Source organism: Uranotaenia lowii, chromosome 2 (genome assembly GCF_029784155.1).
Source record: "Uranotaenia lowii strain MFRU-FL chromosome 2, ASM2978415v1, whole genome shotgun sequence".
Taxonomy (NCBI): domain Eukaryota; kingdom Metazoa; phylum Arthropoda; class Insecta; order Diptera; family Culicidae; genus Uranotaenia; species Uranotaenia lowii.
Genome location: NC_073692.1, coordinates 359,133,190 through 359,153,548, shown reverse-complemented (window position 1 = coordinate 359,153,548; position 20,359 = coordinate 359,133,190). Strand labels below are relative to the sequence as shown.

General features: G+C 36.0%; 1 protein-coding gene across 1 annotated transcript in view; it reads left to right on the top strand.

Annotated features, from left to right (window-relative positions):
- Positions 1 to 3,757: 3,757 nt before the first annotated feature.
- Positions 3,758 to 20,359, top strand: part of LOC129744686 (bromodomain-containing protein 4-like) — a 104,653-nt gene continuing 88,051 nt past the window's right edge. Inside the window, exon 1 of the mRNA XM_055737331.1 lies at positions 3,758 to 4,292. Coding sequence (XP_055593306.1) covers positions 4,193 to 4,292 — 100 coding nt within the window. The 5' untranslated portion in view covers positions 3,758 to 4,192. The remainder of the gene's footprint in view (positions 4,293 to 20,359) is intronic.

Here is a 20,359-nt window from a genome sequence, read left to right as displayed (position 1 = left end):
CATGGAAAAATTGCTCGTCATTGTTTTTGGAACCTAGCTGGAGTATGAATTTCGTCTAAACGTTTTACACACCCTCTGCTTTGTACTGTATGTCTCATATGTGTCAGTGCAATGGAGATAAAATTAAAATTTCCCCTTTTTTTACAAAGGTTTATGGTTCTCTCTATACGAGTTAATGAAAAGCTTTCCGCATTATTCCCATTTTAATGTTTCACATCTAGACTAGACCGTTTGCTTTGTTTTGGAGTAAAGGGTGTATAAAACAATTTGTATGAGGATAATGTCATTTTATAGCTCTAAATTTTATAGATCCTTTGCTCAAATTGCATTATGAATCTAACGAAAACTGATAAACTAAAAACGGTTTTTGTGTTAAGTTGAGCTCATATAGGGCTATTTGAATCCGCTGAAAACGGATTTTGCTCACCTACTTTGTCTTTACACCCTTTTCACATGTTCGTGCTGATATGACTTCTCATTGATTTTAACTGAACGAATGTATTTGAATATTTGTGAGATCAGATGAAATCACGTGGTCGAAAATTTTCTTGTTCTAAAATTATGCCTCAAAAACTTATGCCATTCAAAATGTTATTCAAAAGATATAGGAATTCAAGTCGCTGAGAAGCTAAATTCAATTGATCATTCAGACTACTCCATCAAAATAATAGCAATGAAATATGGCGTTCTTTGCCGAATAAACAGACTTTTGACTTTCTGGTCATAAATTATTTATTTGTTCGTTTTTCAACCGGGAGTAATTTCGAGGTTATGTTTTGCTTTCGGTCAAGAGTTACAACACTTTTTGTGTGCTCTTCATCCAACGTATCGAATTTTTATTTATTTTTTGAAAGGAACTAAAATAAAGCATAAAACATATTTTTTGTGAAACGAAAAAATGTTCACTTTATTACAATTAGATACAAAATTCTGAGTTGATTAAACCAACCTAGCAAACATTTAAGAAGGTATTTCCCCACTATGGGGAAAGTGGTGGCCCAAAATCGAAAAATTTACTTGCTTTGAATGACGTGTCTTGTATACCATTTGATAGCCAGATAGTTCAAACCTAGATTCCCAAAATTTCAACCGTCTGTGATGAAAACTCATTGCGCCACAGACATCAGACTTAGCAAAATTGTGAAAATTGTAGAAAAAATGCATTTTAAACAATGGCAAGTTTCTCAGCGAATGATGGTCCAATTTTTGAATTTAAAACACCGTTGGAAAGGTAATCCAAACCCATCGTTGACCACGCGCCAAATATTGGCATCCTCGCACATCCTCCGCACGATGTTTTCCGCTGTCGTGTCTGGTCCGCAAGCGGCAAGCATGTTTATGCGTACCCCTTCGAACCTTGGACAGTTGAACACTACGTGTTCTGGTGTCTCAACTGTGTCACCGCAGGTTGGGCAGAATGGCGAGGCCACGTGTCCAAACCGATGGTGGTACTGCATGAAGCATCCGTGATAAGTCAAGAACTGTGTCTTGCAGAAATCCACCGGCCGCGTTTCGAGCTGTCCCATTGGTGCTGCCAGCTGGACATCGAGGCCTCTCTGGCGTGCTTCCGCACATCGGACATGTGCCTGTGCTCGTAGCAGAAGATATCTCCCTCTAGCTAGACTGAGATGGGCATGACCCCCGCCACAACATCAGGACACCTTCCGGTATGCGCTGATGACTCGCAGAATCATCAGCCGCTGTACGCTGCCGAACTTTTGCAGATTGCACTGCTTGCTCAAGGCTGCCACTTCTTACCGCAAAATGGACGAGGTCTCACTCTCCAGGACCCTCCTTCTGCTGCAGCGGATTACCGGATTGTTTGACATGGCCCATAAGAGGGCTGCTGTCGCCTTTGCCGCTTTTTTACAGGCGTAGTCGACGTGGGCCGTTAAAGCTCAGCTGGTCGTCGATCATCACCCCCAGGTACTTGATCGCGTGCTTGAATTCGATTGCGCACGGTCCAGCTGCAATCGTCCATGATTGTGCTGAAATCAGGTTGGTCAGCACCATCTCGGTCTTGTGGGGAGCCAGACGCAAGCTCTCAGAGCACATCCAACTTTCCACCTTCTCAATCGCTACAGTGGCAAGTAGCTGGACCTCTCCGGTTGATAGGCCCGATGCCAGGAGAACCACGTCGTCGGTGAATCCAACAAGTCTCACTCTACTGGGGAGACCCAGTCTCAGCAGTTTGTCGTAAACGATGTTCCACAATACCGGGCCAAGTATCGATCCTTGTGGAACCCCTGCCGAGACCCTCACTGTTTTCAGTCCCTCACTGGCCGGAACGCACGTTCTGTAGAGCTCTTCCAGCATACTTCGTGCAGCGCTACGATGTCGAATATGCGGTTTTTCAACTCGTTGGAGAGCACGCGGGTACTGTCCAAATAATTTAGAGATCGGCAGTTCCATGTCCCAATCGCTGCACTGGTCCTTTTTTGTCGCCTAGGTCTTTGCCGGTTTCCATCCGAAATTCTTTGCTCACTATGCCCGCAGATAATCCCACTATCCCGTAGAATGGCCGTCGTGATGTTGCTGTTTTGGATCACGAACACCACCAGGACGTTGTTGCACTCCGCATGGGCACCCCTAACATGGAGAACAGACGCGTACAAAGCCCCCTTCCTGAGCGAGCATACGTTAGGTTAAGAACACAGTTTTCATGTCTATTGGATTTAATGCTTGTTTCAACTTCGAAAATTTTAACAGCTTATCGAATTTGCCAAGTTTTTTCTACACTGAATTACAAGAATTTGTTTTCAATCAAGCCCCCACTTAACGCTAAACAGGCCAATATTGAAAATAAGAATTTGTTTTGCAAGATCATTCTAAAAGTAATTAAAAACCGTATTTAATTCCAGAAAACATGTGGTCTTAAATACGAAAAGAAGTCACGATTTAATACAACAATCAACCGTTTTTGCTGATCAATAGATTCCATTTACGTAATTAATCGATAAATTCACAAATCAATCTAGGGAGAGGGTTTCCGCCGCCAAATCCCCAACCAAACAAGCTCTAAATATTCACTTTCAATCATATAGTTATTAATTATAATGTTCGAGGCGCAGATAAGCCGCTGCTGCTGCTGTATGTGATTAATGCACACAGAAACAGACAGACACTGAAAATGCTCTTGGCATGATTTATGCAAATTGGCACACATCTGCCTTGCCTTATAGGTGGGTCGATGGAATCCAACCCGGGGTGGTGGCGGCCGGCGTCTAAATATTGATGATTTAGAAAACTGGATGCACTATGGATGGACTGACTACGTGAGCCTTTGTAGCTAATTAGCATGATAAGCTTCTCCGGTCCGGTCATGATCATGACTACCTAACGTGAAGCAGAATATGTGAAGTTGTTGTTTTTTCCCCTAAAACTAAGAGATTTGGAGAACAACAGACTTATCAACGAGTCAGAACCTCCGAAAGTCGCCGGAACCATCTCGTGAGCATTGCTGGGGTGAGTTTTTCTTCTAGTCAGCATTCAGCATCTCAGTCAGGCAGGTCACTGGAAGTTGTTTACTCATGTTGGTTGCTCCACGTGATGCTGTGATTTAAATTCTTACCGGATCGAGAGACTTTGGAAATCGAGAGCATGCGCTTACTGTAAGTAGGATAACAACAAACCTTCAGGTGCAGACGACTCTCGCGAAATCTCTCGGGAGATAAACAAGCTCAACCCAGCTACAGAGACAGAATACGAGTTTGATTAAGATTTCGAGTAGACACAGACTCGACACATTCGAGTTACTTGAACTATACAACCTACCAAAGACGAACGTCGGGGGCGCCAAATTGAAAATGTTTTATATTTGAACATGATTGCGACATTGCGAACCGTTCAGTTTGATTTTGCACGTCGCCGGGAACACAGGTGTCGTGGGGTGTTGTGGATTTGCGAGAAGAACTTTGGAGTTGAGTCGACTTTTTTCATACGAAAAAGTGGAACCTCGTCGTATACGGGAGCATCTGAAGAGAAGTGCGTCGCAACAAGATCGATAATCATTTTTGGGATGGTGTTAACCGTTTAGTGAATTGAATAGTGCAACAAGTGGGTGATAAAAGATCAAAGAAGGAAAAACCTAGTGCTCATAGGTGACTCAGGAGTTGTGTATTTCTTATCGTGATTGCGCTGACGTTGAGGCGTATCTATACAGTGCTTGAGGCGTGAAAGCGGCGACACAACAATGAAGATCCGGGAGCCGAGGATGGCGTTGTTCTTTGTGCTATTGGCGGTGCTGCTGATGGCGAATTCGGTTCCTGCTCAACAGTACACGGCTGTCAAATGTAATTAGCCTGCCTTTATTAGTTTTTTTTTATCTTGTTCTGTTCATTCTTGTGAACAACAGCACATCTTTCTTGTTCGTCATTTCATTATTGGGATCATGACTTATAATCAATGTGAGAATGGTGTGGTTAAAAACCGGGAAAAAAGGTTCATGGAGTTCTTCTGGAGGAGGCCGGGTATAGCAAGGGGGAATTTTTAATTATACGAGACACAATTTTTCATAACTCTTTCTGCGCGGAACAGAATCAAGAAGATATCAGAAGAAACCATAATAAATCGTTAATAACTTCCTGCCTTCTATCAATCTTATAAAGTTGACTTCAGCTTGACTGTTTACTTACTTGAAAGTGAAAAAAACGAAAGAAAATAAGCTGCCAAGAAATAAAGTTCAAGGTGGGAAATTATTTTATAAGTGATTTTGAATTTGAAATATGGGTATAATAAGTTATTAAAAAAAATGCCTTCAAAAAGCAGAAAACAGTTTTTTTTTATATGTGTTGCGAATATTGCGATATTTTTGAAAATTTTAACTTCATGAAAAATTTATTAAGAAACAAATGAACCTGGTTAAACCGCTGAAAGTTTGAATTAAGTTAGCAACTACCAACGCAATGGTTTACCGACTTCCGGGGTAAGATAGTCCCGAAATTGACGCTCTTTGTTTTGTTGATGTTTTTTTTCATTCAAAAGTGGTCAGATTTCAGATTTTATTAGGAGTGAGTTTAAGCGGTTAGAAAAAATAAAGATAAAAAAACATGAAGTCTAAATCGTTTATATTTTGAATAGAGAGCTTGGTGGCAATAAAAATGATCATCTTATCTCTTGTGAATATTACGCCCTTTTTTCCTCATAGTATGAAAAATGAGAGTTTATTTGAATTTTTACATATTTTGAAGCAAAAGTACCTAATAATATTAAAATTTTTAACTACTAAAACAATGAATTGCTGATACTTTGAACTTCAAATATAATGATTTTTAACAACAAATCTTTCTTGTACCTTCAGATTAGAGTGTCCAGTTCCCGGCCGTTTTTGTGTTCCCGGGAATCGGTAGATCTGAGCATCCTTTTCTCGGGAATTCCCGTGTTCCCGGGAAAAATTTAAAAAGGATATTTTGAGCATCTGCGAGTACAAATGAAACCAAACATATGTACATATATTATTGTATATTTAAGGCATTTTTACATTTTTATTAATAGTATTTTTACAATTTTTTTTCCAGATTAAGTATTATTATAAAATTTACTATATTTTTGGACCATTGAAATATCAGAACTATTGACTTTGATTTCGTTTTTTTATATAAACTTCTTTGAGGGAAAAAGGTATTTCCATCGATTAAATTTTCATAACACATGCTGTAACCGGTGAAATCAAATATGGTTTAGCTACAAGCTCATTATTCGAAAAAAGTGCAGTAAGTTAATTAGTGTACTCAGAAAAATAAGTATCCAAAAAAAACAAAGTGTATGATAACGACCTACAAAACTGGTTGCTTCTTGCTGTAAAAAAATTGAAGAAATAGAAAAATATTTATCATTACCGATAGAAGTTGGTTGGATAGAAGCTATATTTTATCCATTTAATCTTGTAAATTTTCAGGTAACTGCCCATTTGTTACAAATAGTATTTTTTTTCACTGATAATGTTGTCCTAATCGGAAATGTTAAACAATGGGTATTGCAAACGAACCATTTCAATTTTTCTTATTGTGTTATTTATTTGAGGCCCTCAGAGCCAAAGGGGTATAAGTGACAAAATGGTCGATTTTGAGTTAATGATGCCAAACGATTTTTCATATTTCAAACTATATTTGGTGATTTTTTCAGATTTATCGAATTTTATTTACATACTTTTACGTTCGAGAGAAAAATACTAAATTTCGAAAAATATATGGAAAATGGCCAAATACAACAACTTTAAAGCGTGTTTTCTCTAAAAAGGCTTTCATGCACTTCTACCCATGCTTGGCAAAAGTCATCGTCATGAGGCGTGAAGCTGTGACTGTGAAGCCTGTTGGTCCATCAAACTCAATTGACTGTTCCTTAACGACCAGTCACTTCGTTTGCCAGTCATTCATTCCCCATTCATTTGAAGCTAAAATAATAACCTAGTCAAGCAATCGCATTCAAACGACCGGTGACGAAAAAGAAACGCATTTATTATTATTGTTGCTCCTGCCAGCAAGCCGAAGACGACCGAAGACTAAAAAGAAAAGAATTTATTATTATTGTTGCTTCTGCCAGCAAGCCCGTTTTCGGTTTTTTATTGCTATTGTTGCTCTCTGCCAGCAAGTCGTTCAATTAGTTGTACATCTCGTCAGCAGCCGATCGAAGTGTGAAGAGATTTGCCAGTCACTCTCAGGAGAAATTCTGACCATGTGTAGGAGCTTCGCCAGTCGATGATGGAGAAATGTTGATTGTTGTCGTGGTTTTTCCGTCATGCGAGTAGTGAGGCTCCGTCAATTGAGAACAGTGCCAGTCGTTTGATGAAACAAAACTAGTCGGGTCAAGCGTGACGGGCGAAATTTACCATCACTGCTTCTACCTCTTTGGGCCACATTTGAAATCATTTTTTGTTTTTCACTTTTAATACTAAGTTTTCGGACGAATAAAATCATTTGTTTTATGTTAACGTACAAACCACCTAGCAACCAAAATTCCCTTAAAAAGGGTTCATAGAAACTTAATCACCTTTCATTGCTGTCTGAAGAGAATGCTAATCAGCCCAAAATTTAAGTTCTTAGACGAACTTGGAACTTCATTTTAGTGGCAGAAGAGAATGCTATTAAGCCCCTAAATGAACATCTAAAGCTTTCAACGCGCCGAAAAAAAAAGAATCAGTTGACAGATTACTCTGACAACCAGATGACAGATTGCAAGATAGCTGGTCTTTCTTGGTTTATTTAATTGATTTCAATGTTAATTTTTTTTAGAGATTTAACAACAAACCTACTTAAATTTTGGGACTCGAACCACTGCTTTCCAGCTCGCAATAAAATTCACCAGCCTCTCAACTAAAACAACAATACATTTTAGAGCTGTATTTAAACTTCACAATGAAATGAATATAGTCATGAGTGAGCGAATTTTTTGATAAAAAGGACACAGCATTATTTCCTGTAAAATTACGCAAATGTCCTGTAACAAAAAGGAGCAGGACATTTACCGAAATTTTACAGGTCGAAAACATGATTACGTGACATTTAATTTTTATTGTACAACTTTTTTACAGGATATTTGCTGTAACAATGAATGAATCTTCTTTAACTTTCAAGGAAAACTATTTAAAATTATAGGTTTAGTTAATTACAGGTGATTTATTTTAAAGGTTGCAGTTTTCAGTGACACGTAATAGTCAAAAAATTTTTCTGTGGTAGTTCATGGCATTTTTTTTTTGTTTTTTGAGTTTTTTGGTATAGTAAATACAATAATTACCGAGTCAGGGCCTGTCCATCGCTGATGCTCGCCAAGAGCTCCAAGGTAATTTTTTGTCATCAAGAAGCTGAAAATTTTGTGCCATTTATCTGCCTTGGCTAGCAAAAACTCCAAATTATCAGATGAAATTGAATGTTCTGCCAATGTAGGTTCTTTAAAACACCAAGAAGTATATTAATGGCGCGTTAGAAAGTGTTAAGCGTACGTTATCGACCTTCTTGAAAGAATTGGCATTAAAAGCACTTAGAAATTCCGTTATCGATAATTTAACCTTTCGAAGGGCGATGGAAGTTCCTGAGTAAGTTTTACGTGATAAAAGTCACCTGAAGCTTCCGTAAACATTTTTTCAGCCAAATGTGAACTTCGGAGTTCCGTCTTTAAGTAAAGAAGCGACTTTTGGTTGCTTGGGATGATTGCCTTTAAGAAGATGTCGCATAGAAAGTGCATCGAAGTTCCGTTTTCAATGCTTTAGTCCTTCAGAAGGCGATGGAAGTTTCAAAGTAATAACTTAACATAGGTACTTAGAAATCCCGTAAAACCTATTTGCAGCATGAAAATTATAATGCGGCTTTATCGGTGAGAAGAAAATTCTAGGGTGCCCTTCGGAATTCCGTTTTTAAGTTGGTATCAGAGCTGCAAATTATCAGTGTCAGACATCCAATGTCAGCCGACTTTGATACTGCTTTACATGTCTATGTCATGCAATACTGATTGTTGGTCAGCGACATATGCTTACAATGTCATGACCAAGTAGAATGAACGACATCATGCTTGCTACGACTTTTTTCTTCTTACGGCCAACAGCTACATTTTTTTCAAATGTTGCGCAATTTATAACGTAAAATCCCTCCAAAAACAGCCAGAAAATAAAATAGAAATATGATCGTATGTGTGATGCAAGTGGAATACAAAAATGTCGTTTAATATTGACATTGCTGCCTGACCGACATTGTAGCTTGGTCATTCAACTCGTAGATGACTATGATATTCTTTCGATAACATTGACTACTAGACGTTGACGTTGGTCGGGTCGAACGAAATTGACTTAAATTTATCAGCCTTGGTTGGTATGCGATTTTTGGTTGCTTGGGCATGTTTAGGGAAAAATCAAAATGTTATTCATATATCAAGGTAGAACAATAATTCCCTTGCTAAATCTTACTTATTTTTCTAATAAAGATTGAGTAAACGTCTAGAAAGTACACTGAGAAAATATGTACCTATGAATTTTGAGTTTTCTGGTGTACACGGATGTGCAAAATACGGTTTAAAAGTCACAGTGGGGAAAAAAGTCTATCGTGTGAGAAAAATTCTAGAAGTTGTACTAGTTTCATAAGCTTTTATACATCATATGTGTCTTATCATCTATAGCAGCAGGTTCAGCTCTGTTGTTTTAGGTTCGAAAATTAACGGGATTTACGATCGTTTTCTGGGATTCGGAAACTCCCGATTTTTTTTATTCCCGGAAATTTACGACCAAGATTCCGAAATTTCTAATTCTTTACAATTACAGAATGACAATAAAGTTCTCGCACTTTTGAAAAATTCTTCGTAACCCTGCTTAGTAACGAATTAAGTCGAAAAACCTAAATAACAGGTAACATTCTATGGAACCTTGGAAACAACATCTAATGAAAAAAAAAATCAAGATTGGATGGAAATTCCCTTCCACGACTTCAATACATTTCTTTACTCAGATGCGAATGCCTCCAACGATGCTCGCTAGCACTTTTTTCGTAAATTTCGTTGTAGACCCTCCAGTGCAATTTTTAGGTCATCTCCGGTGCCAAATCGTAAAGCTGAGAGTTTTTCCGAAAAGATGGATTACGACGTGAGATGTTTCTTTAGATATAGACCTGTGAGCTTGGCAGGCAAGTTTTCTTCGTTGGTTAAGAATGTCCCTTTGAAGAGTTTTAGTGGCGAGCAGCGCCGAAGGCATATTACCCTAACTGAAAAAAAAATGTATGGAAGTCTTCAGAAGGTTCCATGAATGGTCTGCTCCTCCCAAACAACAAAGAGCCGGGAGGAAATTACACTGTTTTCAGTTCGGTTTCCGATTGTAATCCTCTTTCGCTAATCGTGCTTCACTCGTTACCCGAGTTTACACGAGCTGTAAAGTGACTCGGACGGCAAGCAGGGTTGTCAACTGTTTTTCGAAAAAGTCTGGAAGACTTAAAGAAAATGTCTGGAAATACCTGGAAATGCCTGGTTAGTTAAGTTTTGAAGATGGCGGCCATTTTTTTGGTGGCCAGATCTTAATGTTGTATATAGATAACCAGTAATTGTAAGTTTCTGTCACTATTAGTGTCACGAACTCTGTCTACGAAGCATTTGACATTATTAAAAGGTTTCAAACACTTCTGAAATCATAATTAATGAATTTTAATCATTCCCCGCCATGTCCTAAACAAAAAGTCTGGAATTATCTGGAAGAAATGTCAAAAGTCTGGAAATCTAGAAACCTGAAAAAATGTCTGGCGAAAGTTCAAAAAGTCTGGAAGATCCAGACAAAATTTGAAAGGTTGACATCACTGAGGGCAAGTGTGAGAGCTTCCGCATCTGAGTGGGAGGAAGATAATTCTAAACAAAGAGCGCCGTAGTGTTTCAGTCATACACCTCAGTGTATCTATATGAAAAAAAATTTAGACTCCCACCACACAACGTAGGAAAAATAATAACAATTTCTCCCACATTACCATGCCCGCCCATTGCATTTTGCTGTTCAGTTCAGTTCTGGATTTTTTTTTCTTGCAAAATGTATAGCGTTTGGAGAAGAGGTGCCAGGTGGTTTCGTCAAAACATCTGAACATCGCGAAGAAAATAAAACAGCATTTTCTAGGACACCAGTAGATTGGTTGAAATGAAATCCGGTACTTATTAGATTGCATACATTGTGGCGAAATTACGGTGTTGTATAAGCCTTAATTTATGCAACAGAAGAGATAAGAAGTTAGCTGGCTTGTAGTTTATATCGAAAAAAACGCCTTTCAATTATCATCTGAACCGAAGATTACCATCGGTTTGAGTGGTATTATTACAAATTCAATAATAATTAAGACAATTAAAAAAAATCAGGACGGCTTCTCGAAAAAACCTAAAAATCAGGACACCTCTGGCACCTTTGGTTCAGAGAGTAGCCTCTTTTCTCGTGAACGTACCAAGAGTAAACTGTGTTAGCTTTCAAATTTCTCCTCAACACAATGTGCAATAGATTTGTCCGCAAATGGGAATTCTCTTCATCAGCGGATGTGAATGCTCTCGCTCACTCTTATGTGTTGGCCACCTCACTCTTGATTTCAGTGGGATTTATCTCTCCCTGCACAAATTGTGTGAGCAGACGGAAAAAACAGCTCCCTCTTTCACTGGAAAAGCCGATTTGAGGAGTTTTGCCGTCTATGGAAGGTTCTTTGAGCTGTTCTTGTATTTTTTTTTCGATTCAAACTGACAGCCCAGATACTAAAGAATTGGCTATTGTTTAGTTGAATCGATTTGATTGTATATAAAAAAACTTCTTGGTTGTTGATGTATTTATAAAAACGAAGTACGGGGACATTATTGTCACCCTGTATATCTTTAATTTTCGATATTATTTTCGATTCGATATTATATAAAATCAAAGAACAGTTTCTGAATATAAAAAAACAAACATCTACTGTAAAAGTCATTGTGAAAAGTTTTCCGACTGTTTTGATGATTTTAATATGTTAAAAATAAAACAATCAAGATTTAAAAAAAAATGAATGCATATTTTTTACCTGTCCGTTATTCTTCTGTTTTTTTTTTCAAAGCCAGATTAAACAAATTTTTCGCTTTGAATTAAGAATTTGTAGGTGGTGCATGAATGCAGGGGTAGACAGATATTTTCCGAAACTAGTTGCTAGGAGTTCAGCTGAAGTAGAGGGTTATTATATGTTGGTATCAACCTTTAGATATAATTTCCAGTTACCAATATTTGCTACAGTTGTATCCCGACTTACCCATAACAGTGTGCTTTAAAAAACGAACATACACATATAACAATTTAGTGAAACTTCATGTTTCTTTGAAGAGATTAAATTTTAACTTAGCACTAAGGCGTACATCTTTCGAGGATATGATCGCTGGCATCTCACAAACGCTAAAATCATCAGCCTGCGGAAAAAGCACTATGTATACCGTGACTGAGATTCGATCTCATGACCGCTAGCTTCGAAGTCACTACCTTCCTAGACCACGGTGGTCGGTAGCTACATAAATGTCTCACTAGGTATATAGGGGAGGAGCGGGCTATATGCGCCTATTAAGCAGAACACTGATTTAATCAAATGTCACATCGAATATGTGTACAAAAACTATATACACGTGTGCAGGCATCTGTTTTCTATACATTGGAGTAATTTTTATGTAAAAATTTTCTTCTGTTTCCAAGAAAATGATTTTATTATAAGTCTTGTCTAAAATGCCGAACCTCAAACCGAGCGGGCTAAATGCGCCTGTTTATGTATTGAACAAAATTTCTGTTTTTTGGGCAATATTTCCGTACAATTTCATTGAAACTGCTAGAAAGTTATAATTTCCGTACGACAAAGCTGAAGTTTTATAAAAATCTATGCATATTACAATTTTATTGACTAAAACAAAAGTTAGGGTTGCCATACTATGGAGGCATTTCATCCATGAGAGAAACTTTATGAAATCTGTTTTTAGATCTTCAATTCTCTCTTAAGATGTTATTCAGAGCTTAGATTTGAAGGTTCAATTATAAAAATTATTTATTTATTCTATTGAACCTGTTATTTTAGGATGGAGGCATTTTACAAACATGATGGGGCCATACGAAAACACTCTATTGTTCCACTATATAATCATTATTAAACCTCCACAAAAGCTGAAATATGTTTAATTTCTTAAGTTAATTTGATTAAGAAACAAAAACCATCCTAGTTTTTGTTTTAAGCTTCTTTACGTATAATTTCTAAAAGTCGAAATATTACATCAAAATGTATCAAAACCTTGTATGATTTTTTAAATTTTTTTGAGTTTGTAAATTCATAAAATTCTTTCTTGCCTTATGTTCTAAGCGTATCACCCTCAAAATGCATTGGTCAGATAAGCTGTCTAGTCAGCCATTTCATCAAACAGCCGTAGGGTCATTTAACCCGATAGGCCCATTTAGGAAACCTTTCCCCTACATAAAATTGTTTGGATTTATCTTATGTTCCTTTTTGCCGAGATATATTCAAATTAATTTAATTTTATAATGATTTTCCTTATTTTATTAAAAAGAAAATAATGTAGAATAGATTTCCATCAAATTAAACGCAATAATTCAAGGCATCCTTTGTTTGATTGCAAGCTTTATATTATTTAGAAAAATTGTCATGGTTTTATTTATTTGCGCTGAACTGTATCAGGCTTAACAAAAAATTTCAAATTAACTCAACTAGATTATGTCAATCAATTATCGTTTTCTAATGTCTCAGATTGAATTATAAAAAATTAGATAAGTCAAAAAATGTTAAAACACAAAGGTTTATTATAATTTTAAATTCAAATTAGTGTCCAAGTTTTCTGCTTTGATCATACAGTTTTCCGACAGTTTACATTCGTACACCACAATTATAGAACTCATCTCCCATGACCGGAAAGCAAAAAACCTGCGCCACAAGCGTTTTTGCCGCCATAATGTATTCAAACGGCAGCGGAATTTAAATTCAGCACCCGCGTCGCTGAGCTCGCTAAACTGCAATTAATAGGCACGCTATCAAATTCATCACTCTCTTAGTTCTCAAGACCCGGGGTGAGTTTACTAATGGTTGTTGAGCAAAAAATAAGCAAAATCGTCACTAGCAGAGGCAGCAGCAGCTGCACGCACTTCGTTAGATGACGTTAACGAATTCTGAAAATTATTTAAGGCGCCATCGCCATTCGCTTCAATTCGCATCGCATCAGCATGAACGAAAAACCTCAACGGAACGATAAGCGACGAACCTCGTTTAGTATGGAGGGAGATGCTGTCTGTTCGGTGTGAAGAATAAACCTAAGTAAAGTGCAGTTGGCTCGAGTAATTGACCTTCTACCCTCGCTCGAAAAGCTTTCAGCAACATTTCTTTCGGAAAGCATCTTAACTTGAGAATTCGTACTTGTTAACTTTTTCAAGGGTAGAATTTATGAAATCGGATTTCGCAATCAGTTTATTTTAGTTGTTCGACTGTAAGAAATCAAGTTAATTTAGCAAATATTACTATAAAGTTACAATCAGAATAAGGAAAAAAATATGAGTAAAATTCCGCACTAATTCTGGAATCAATAAAATTGTCTCAAAGTTTACACTTGGTGAAATAAAAGGCATCATAAAAACATATGGGAGCAAAAAGTCATTTTTTTGCAGCGGTCTAATGCGCACTGTCACTTCAATTTGGAACTTCAATCACTTTTTATTCTGAGAATATTTTTGTTTGAATTTTGTAGTTAAGATAGATTGACTATCGCCCAATGCTCTAACGAAATTTGACGTTCATAAAATATGTGAGCCTTTAAAAATTAACTTTTTATACTGCTAAATCTAAAAAAACGCAGTGCCTATTATTGAAACTTGGCACGTAAATTTTTGAGAGCTAAAATTAGCATGTGTAATGATAATGTGCCATAAAATAGGGCTAAGTTAATTTTTTCCTTAGATTTACTTCAAAAAACCTTCTTTCAAAAGTACAGTACAGTTTCAAATCGTTTCCTATAACGCCTTTCATTGATCTATCAAATTGCTTCTAATCCGTTATGAAAAAAAGTTGAATGAAATACACAATGGGAAAATTTGGATCAATATCCCAAAAAAATCAAAGCCACAGGTTAGGGCATCTGTAGCAATACTTATTTGCACAATCCTTTAACACTTTAATGCGTTTCAAATGTTCCATTTACCATATGATAGGATCTCAAGAAATGATCTGTTTTGTCCCTCTATCTAATTTAATGAAATAATTGCTTTATATCTCATTTGAATGTTTATCGAATTTCACAAAATTGAATTCCAATTTAAGCTTGGAAATGCACACAACCAGGGCCGTAGGAAGAACCGACTCATGGGGGGGTTTTAATTACTGATTTTTACCTATGATTGGCTTACAACGTACGAATAAAAAAAATTAAAACAAATTATATTTGTTTCTATTTATATGATTATTAATTTTTTAATAGATGCTCATTAATAGTTTTCGTTTTAAGCAACGTTAGAAAGTGGTCTTTTGACTAAAGGGTAAGCTAAATTTTTCAATGCAAGCATCAAAACAAAATGTGTAATTAGCTTTCATCTATAGTAAAAATCTTATATTTGTTTAAGAGTCTGCTAGATCGAAGTTATTTGTTTTGAGCATAGAATAAGTTCTTTTTATTGTAGCCTTAAATTTCTTTAAAAAAAACTTATTGAACTAAATTCATGATTTTAGTGTTAAATTTGACTTTAAAAAACTGCAATATTAATGATGTTAAACAATACACCTACAAAATATAAAATTTCTTAGGTGCAGATCAGGTACATGTTTCTCTAATAGGAAATAATTTTCATAAAGAATCTATTCCATAATGAAAATCCAGTGGATGATTTTTCTAAAATATAATTTGAGATATTTTGTATTAAACAAAATTAAGAAAATTAACTCAAAGTCTATTTTATATTTGTGATTTTCAGCTGAATTGTGTGTACAAACTAATTCTGATTAAAATTTTTAAATCTTGAAATTGACAAGAAAATTTTTAAGTTAATGTTTTCTTGAATTCTTCAAAAATTTTATGTTTATTGAGAAACTCATTTACAAGCCAATTTTTTTCTGAATTTAAAATCTGAATTCTGATCCTGGATTCAAAAATTAAATTTTGAATCTGTTTCCGAATTTTTAATCGATTTCTGAAATGTACAAAAAAATACGATTTAGGAATCTTTATTCCAGATCAGAATTATATGAGGCAAGTTTTAGAGCCCTCATTCATGAATCTATTATTTAAATTCTGTAGTGCTGGTGTAATCTTAATTCATTTTTTCAATTATTTATTTTTAATCCGTATTGTGAATTTGAATTGAAATGTGAATTTCAAATGATGAATCTAAATCCGAGTTTTCAATATTGGGTCGCCTCTTAGAAGTTTTTAATGTTTAAATTTTAAGTTAGAACAAATTTTGAGAACTTCGAATTTGAACATAAAACCAAATTCTTCTTTATTTTCATATTCGGAAAACTATTATCAAAATATTAAAAATGCAAATGATTTTCGAAAAACCTGATTCAAATTTAATATGAAATGCAAAACCAAATTTGAACCAGGATTTCAAAGCAGCTTTTCATTCCGAATTTATTATGATTATTCGAACTGACTATGAAGAATTCAAGACTTGATACAGAATCAGAAATAAGAAAATATGTAGAAATAAAATTTAGGTTATGGGAATACGGAACCAGAACCTCCAGAATGGGCTTATGCCATATTCGTTTTCATCTGGTGGAAAGATGGTTGTGCACCAACTGCTGTCATCTTCATATAAAAAAAAACGCTTTGACAGCACTTGGTGCACTACCGGTGCACCACCAGAATGAAAACGAATATGGCATTAGTTTGAAATTTAATATTCAGACCTGAATTTCTTTGATAAGGTTGCCAGATTGCCCGGTTTTAACCGGGTTGAACAGGATATTTAATATGAAATTTGGGAAAATCCGGTCCTATCCGGTTGCCCTGATTTTATTGAAAAAGCCAGAATTTTCCCGGGTTTGTTGTCATTCTCATTCTTAAATCAACATTTTAGAAAAATCAAATTGTGTTGTTATTGTTTTTATTAATTATGCGTCCAAAATTTTTGGAGCAAGTTTCAAAAAAAAAATCTTGAAAGGTTTTTTCCATTTTTTTTCTTGATTATGAGAAATTTCCAAACTTCAACCAAAATTGCCCGGTATTGCCTGGATTTTAGTCGACAATTTTGAAACCAAATACCCGGATTTTTCCAGGTTTCTATATAAAACAGCCCGGCTCGGATACGTGCTGAAAAAATTCTGACTACCTTATTCTATGAACAAGTTAGAAAATTTTGAAAAACTATAGCAGAGTTAGATATTGGGATAGGGTATTAAGGTTTGGGCATTAGTTTTTAGTCCTGAATATCTTTGCTCTCTTATCATAATTCGATTATAAATTTAAAATTTTGAGTGTAGAGTAGAATACCTCGCTTGCTTTTTCGGACCCTCATGGGGGGGGGGGGGGGGGTTAACCCCCAAAACCCCCCCCCCCCCCCCCGTTCCTACGGTCATGCACACAACAATACTTAAAATGCAAAAGATATGTTGTTTTGTATAACAATTTTCAAAGAGGAAAATCCAAGTAACATTTTATTTAAAGTGCGATTTGTAATGCATGTAACTTCTGTAGCAATTCAATAATCCTCATGAAACATGCGGTTTCTTGCGATTTTTGGTTCCAAATCGTCCAACTCTGAACAATAGAAATTGTTTTGATTTGAACTATTACTTTTTTTGGTCAAAGATTTTTAATAATAATCAATTTCCAGAAAAATTACTCAGATGTTGATGATTTTTCATGATGATGGTAAATGACGATGGTAGTAGTACACCCAAAATTCAGCCTCTGTGCCAATGGCGTGTAGTCAATTTCATAGCATCATTGGTACAAGAAGATAACGCGACCGGCACTGATTCGATTTGCGCCCACCGGCATTAACCTCCCAGCGCAACCGAATTGCGTATGTCTGAATGAAACAAAATAAAAACGTTTTCGCGTTCCTCCCCATCGCATCACAAGCCGAAGAAGGATGGAAATAAATACCGGCCAACACCAGGCAGCCAGCGAACCGAGCACTGTGCGTGTGAATGTAGCAAAAGCAACGACAAAAACATCCTTCTAATTCAATCGACCGGCAAACACGGCTAAGCTGTGCGTGTGAATGTAGCAAAAGCAACAACAAACACATTCCTTCAATTCACCGGCAAACAACACCGGCCAAGCTGCCCGGCTTCAGCAGCTGTGTATATGTAGCGTGTGTATGTAATAGCAGGCAGTAAGCAAAGCACAGTTCTCATTCAATGGGTTTCCCGTTCCTTCACTCCCGTTTCCTTTCCCGTTTCCATCTTAAGACAAAGGAATGCATTGAAAGGAGGCCAAACGCCGGGAAGCCGCCGTTGTACGTTTTTTGTGATTGATCGGTAACAGAAAGCCTATGACAAATATACCTCGTACTGCATGTAGCTCGAATAGTCTACTGGTTAGAATGTCGGACTGGCAAGACGATACAATTGGTGATGTGAGTTCGATTCTCACTACAGCGCTGTGGTTTTAATTTTTATTTTCTTGTTTCTGGGATGAATTATCCAATAGGAAGGAAATCCCATAAAATGTTTTTCTTGTTTCGCTTGAATGTAGTGGTCATCATTTTGGTTGGGAGCCGAGTCCTTATGCCAGTTACGGTTTTTCAAACATACCGTCTTCGGCACAGTGCACATTTCAGCGCATTATCGGCACAGAGATTTGCTAAATAGGCATTGGATTTTTGCAACCTCTTCTATGGGTGTAGTAGTCTAGTTCTAAATGTAATCATAAGCAAGTCTTAGCTGTGGTCTTAGCAATCAAAATCGGAGTTCAAGTTGCCGAATGTGGACGAGGCTAACACAGTAAATGAAATCTACCGAGTTCGGTAATTGTTTTACCTAGAGATGTACCAAATAGCGGTATGCGTCCAACGGTCAAATACCAAATGTTAACCTTTTGGACTATTAGGCCAAACGAATATTCGGCCAAATATTCTATTAAGTTTATGATGAAAAAAAAAACACAAGAGATTAGTTCAATCTCATTCTATTTATTTCTTCCGTTTGTATGCCCTTCGCGTTTTTGAGTCGATTATTTTCAATCAATAATAATAATCAATAATAATATCATTATCCGATGATGTTTTTATTACAAGATATTTTTCAAGTACGGGTGAAATCTGGGGCAAAACATGTTGAAACAGGTGCCAAGCAATTTGCAATTGCTTCTTTGATACCGAAATAGATGAAGGTCAAATTTAAGCAAGATATCTTTGAAATAGATGTAAAAAACAACGATAATCTTCAACTTTAAGAATACCACACGTATCCACACGGTTGGAAAATTTAGGACGATTTTTGAAAAATTAAAAAATCTGAACAAAATCTACACACAACGAAAAAAATCTGTAAAATTACATCACATATGATGTAAATAAAAAGAAGCATCATATATGACGGAATTTTCCGTGTGTGGTGAATTTTACACGCCTGTAAAATTTTAAAGACGTGTAAAATGAAAGTCATGTAAATTTCAAAACCACTGAATTTAGGTAAAATTTTCTTATTGGTTATTTTTTTGGTTTACTTTTTAGTTGCTTCTGGGAACGCAAAAGCGAACCAATTTAATGGCGGATTTTCATCTCTTAATTAAAATCAATTTGGTTTTAAAAAAAATCATTTATTTGTTAAAAATCTGATTCTATGAACACTACATTGTCTTTCACCGTCTAAAGAACCAAAATTTTCGAAGGCATTGGAATATGTATAACAAGGGAACACTAAATAAATTCGAAAATATTTGCATATTTCGTCAGCAACTCTTTCGGATTACCATCTTCGAAGGACAATTATGTACGGGATGCCGCTCACAGAGTTGCATCTTGTGGGTCCGCTGCCGTAGCGCCGCAAAGAATTCGGTGAACCAACAGTATCCACTAACTTACAAATGTGGAAACTTCTTCAAAGCAACTTTCGACTAATTGTTTTGGTGCACGACTTGATGCAACACTTTGTTTACTTTTGTGTGGGCCAGCTTTGACAGGCTGTTTTTTTACATGATATATTGCGTTCAGTGTAATGTAATTTACATTTAATTAAAATTCAATGTCCATATAACATTCCACGTCGTGTAATTTTAAGAAAATTTTCATTCAGTGCTGTTGAGAATTTTGTGTGATCAAATAAATTAGTAAAATTACATCACATATGATGTAATGAAAAAGAAGCATGAGATATGATGGAATTTTCAGTACGAGTTGAATATTACACGATTGTAAACTTCAACAGACGTGTATAATTTGGAAGACATGTAAATATTTAAAACGTGTAATATTCAACTCGTACTGAAAATTCCGTCATATATGATGCTTCTTTTTAATTACATCATATGTGATGTAAATTTACATCAAATAATCGCGTTCCGCGTCAAGTAATATTTGTCTCATTAGAATTCAGTGCTGTTAAGGATTCAACTTTATTTTGATATGTAAAATTTCATTAATAAATCGCGTTCTACGTCATGTAATATTAAGGGTTTCCAATTTCAGTGTTGTTAAGGATTCAGATTTTTTTTCTATGTGGGCATTATTTTAAATAATAAAAAGAAATGAAAAAAAGTAAGTTGAAATTTTAAAACTTTCATTGAATAACAGTGTGATAATCTCGGTTTATACTGAACGACTGTTCTCTCTCTCATTGCTGCTCGCTATTTTTAGTCTCTCGTACTTTTAGTGCACTCATCTGACTACGAGGGTTTTCTATTCTATTCAGGATGCCACATCCTCCCTTTGATCAAGAATGGATTTTAGAAATAATTCACAATCTCACAATCTGATGAAAAT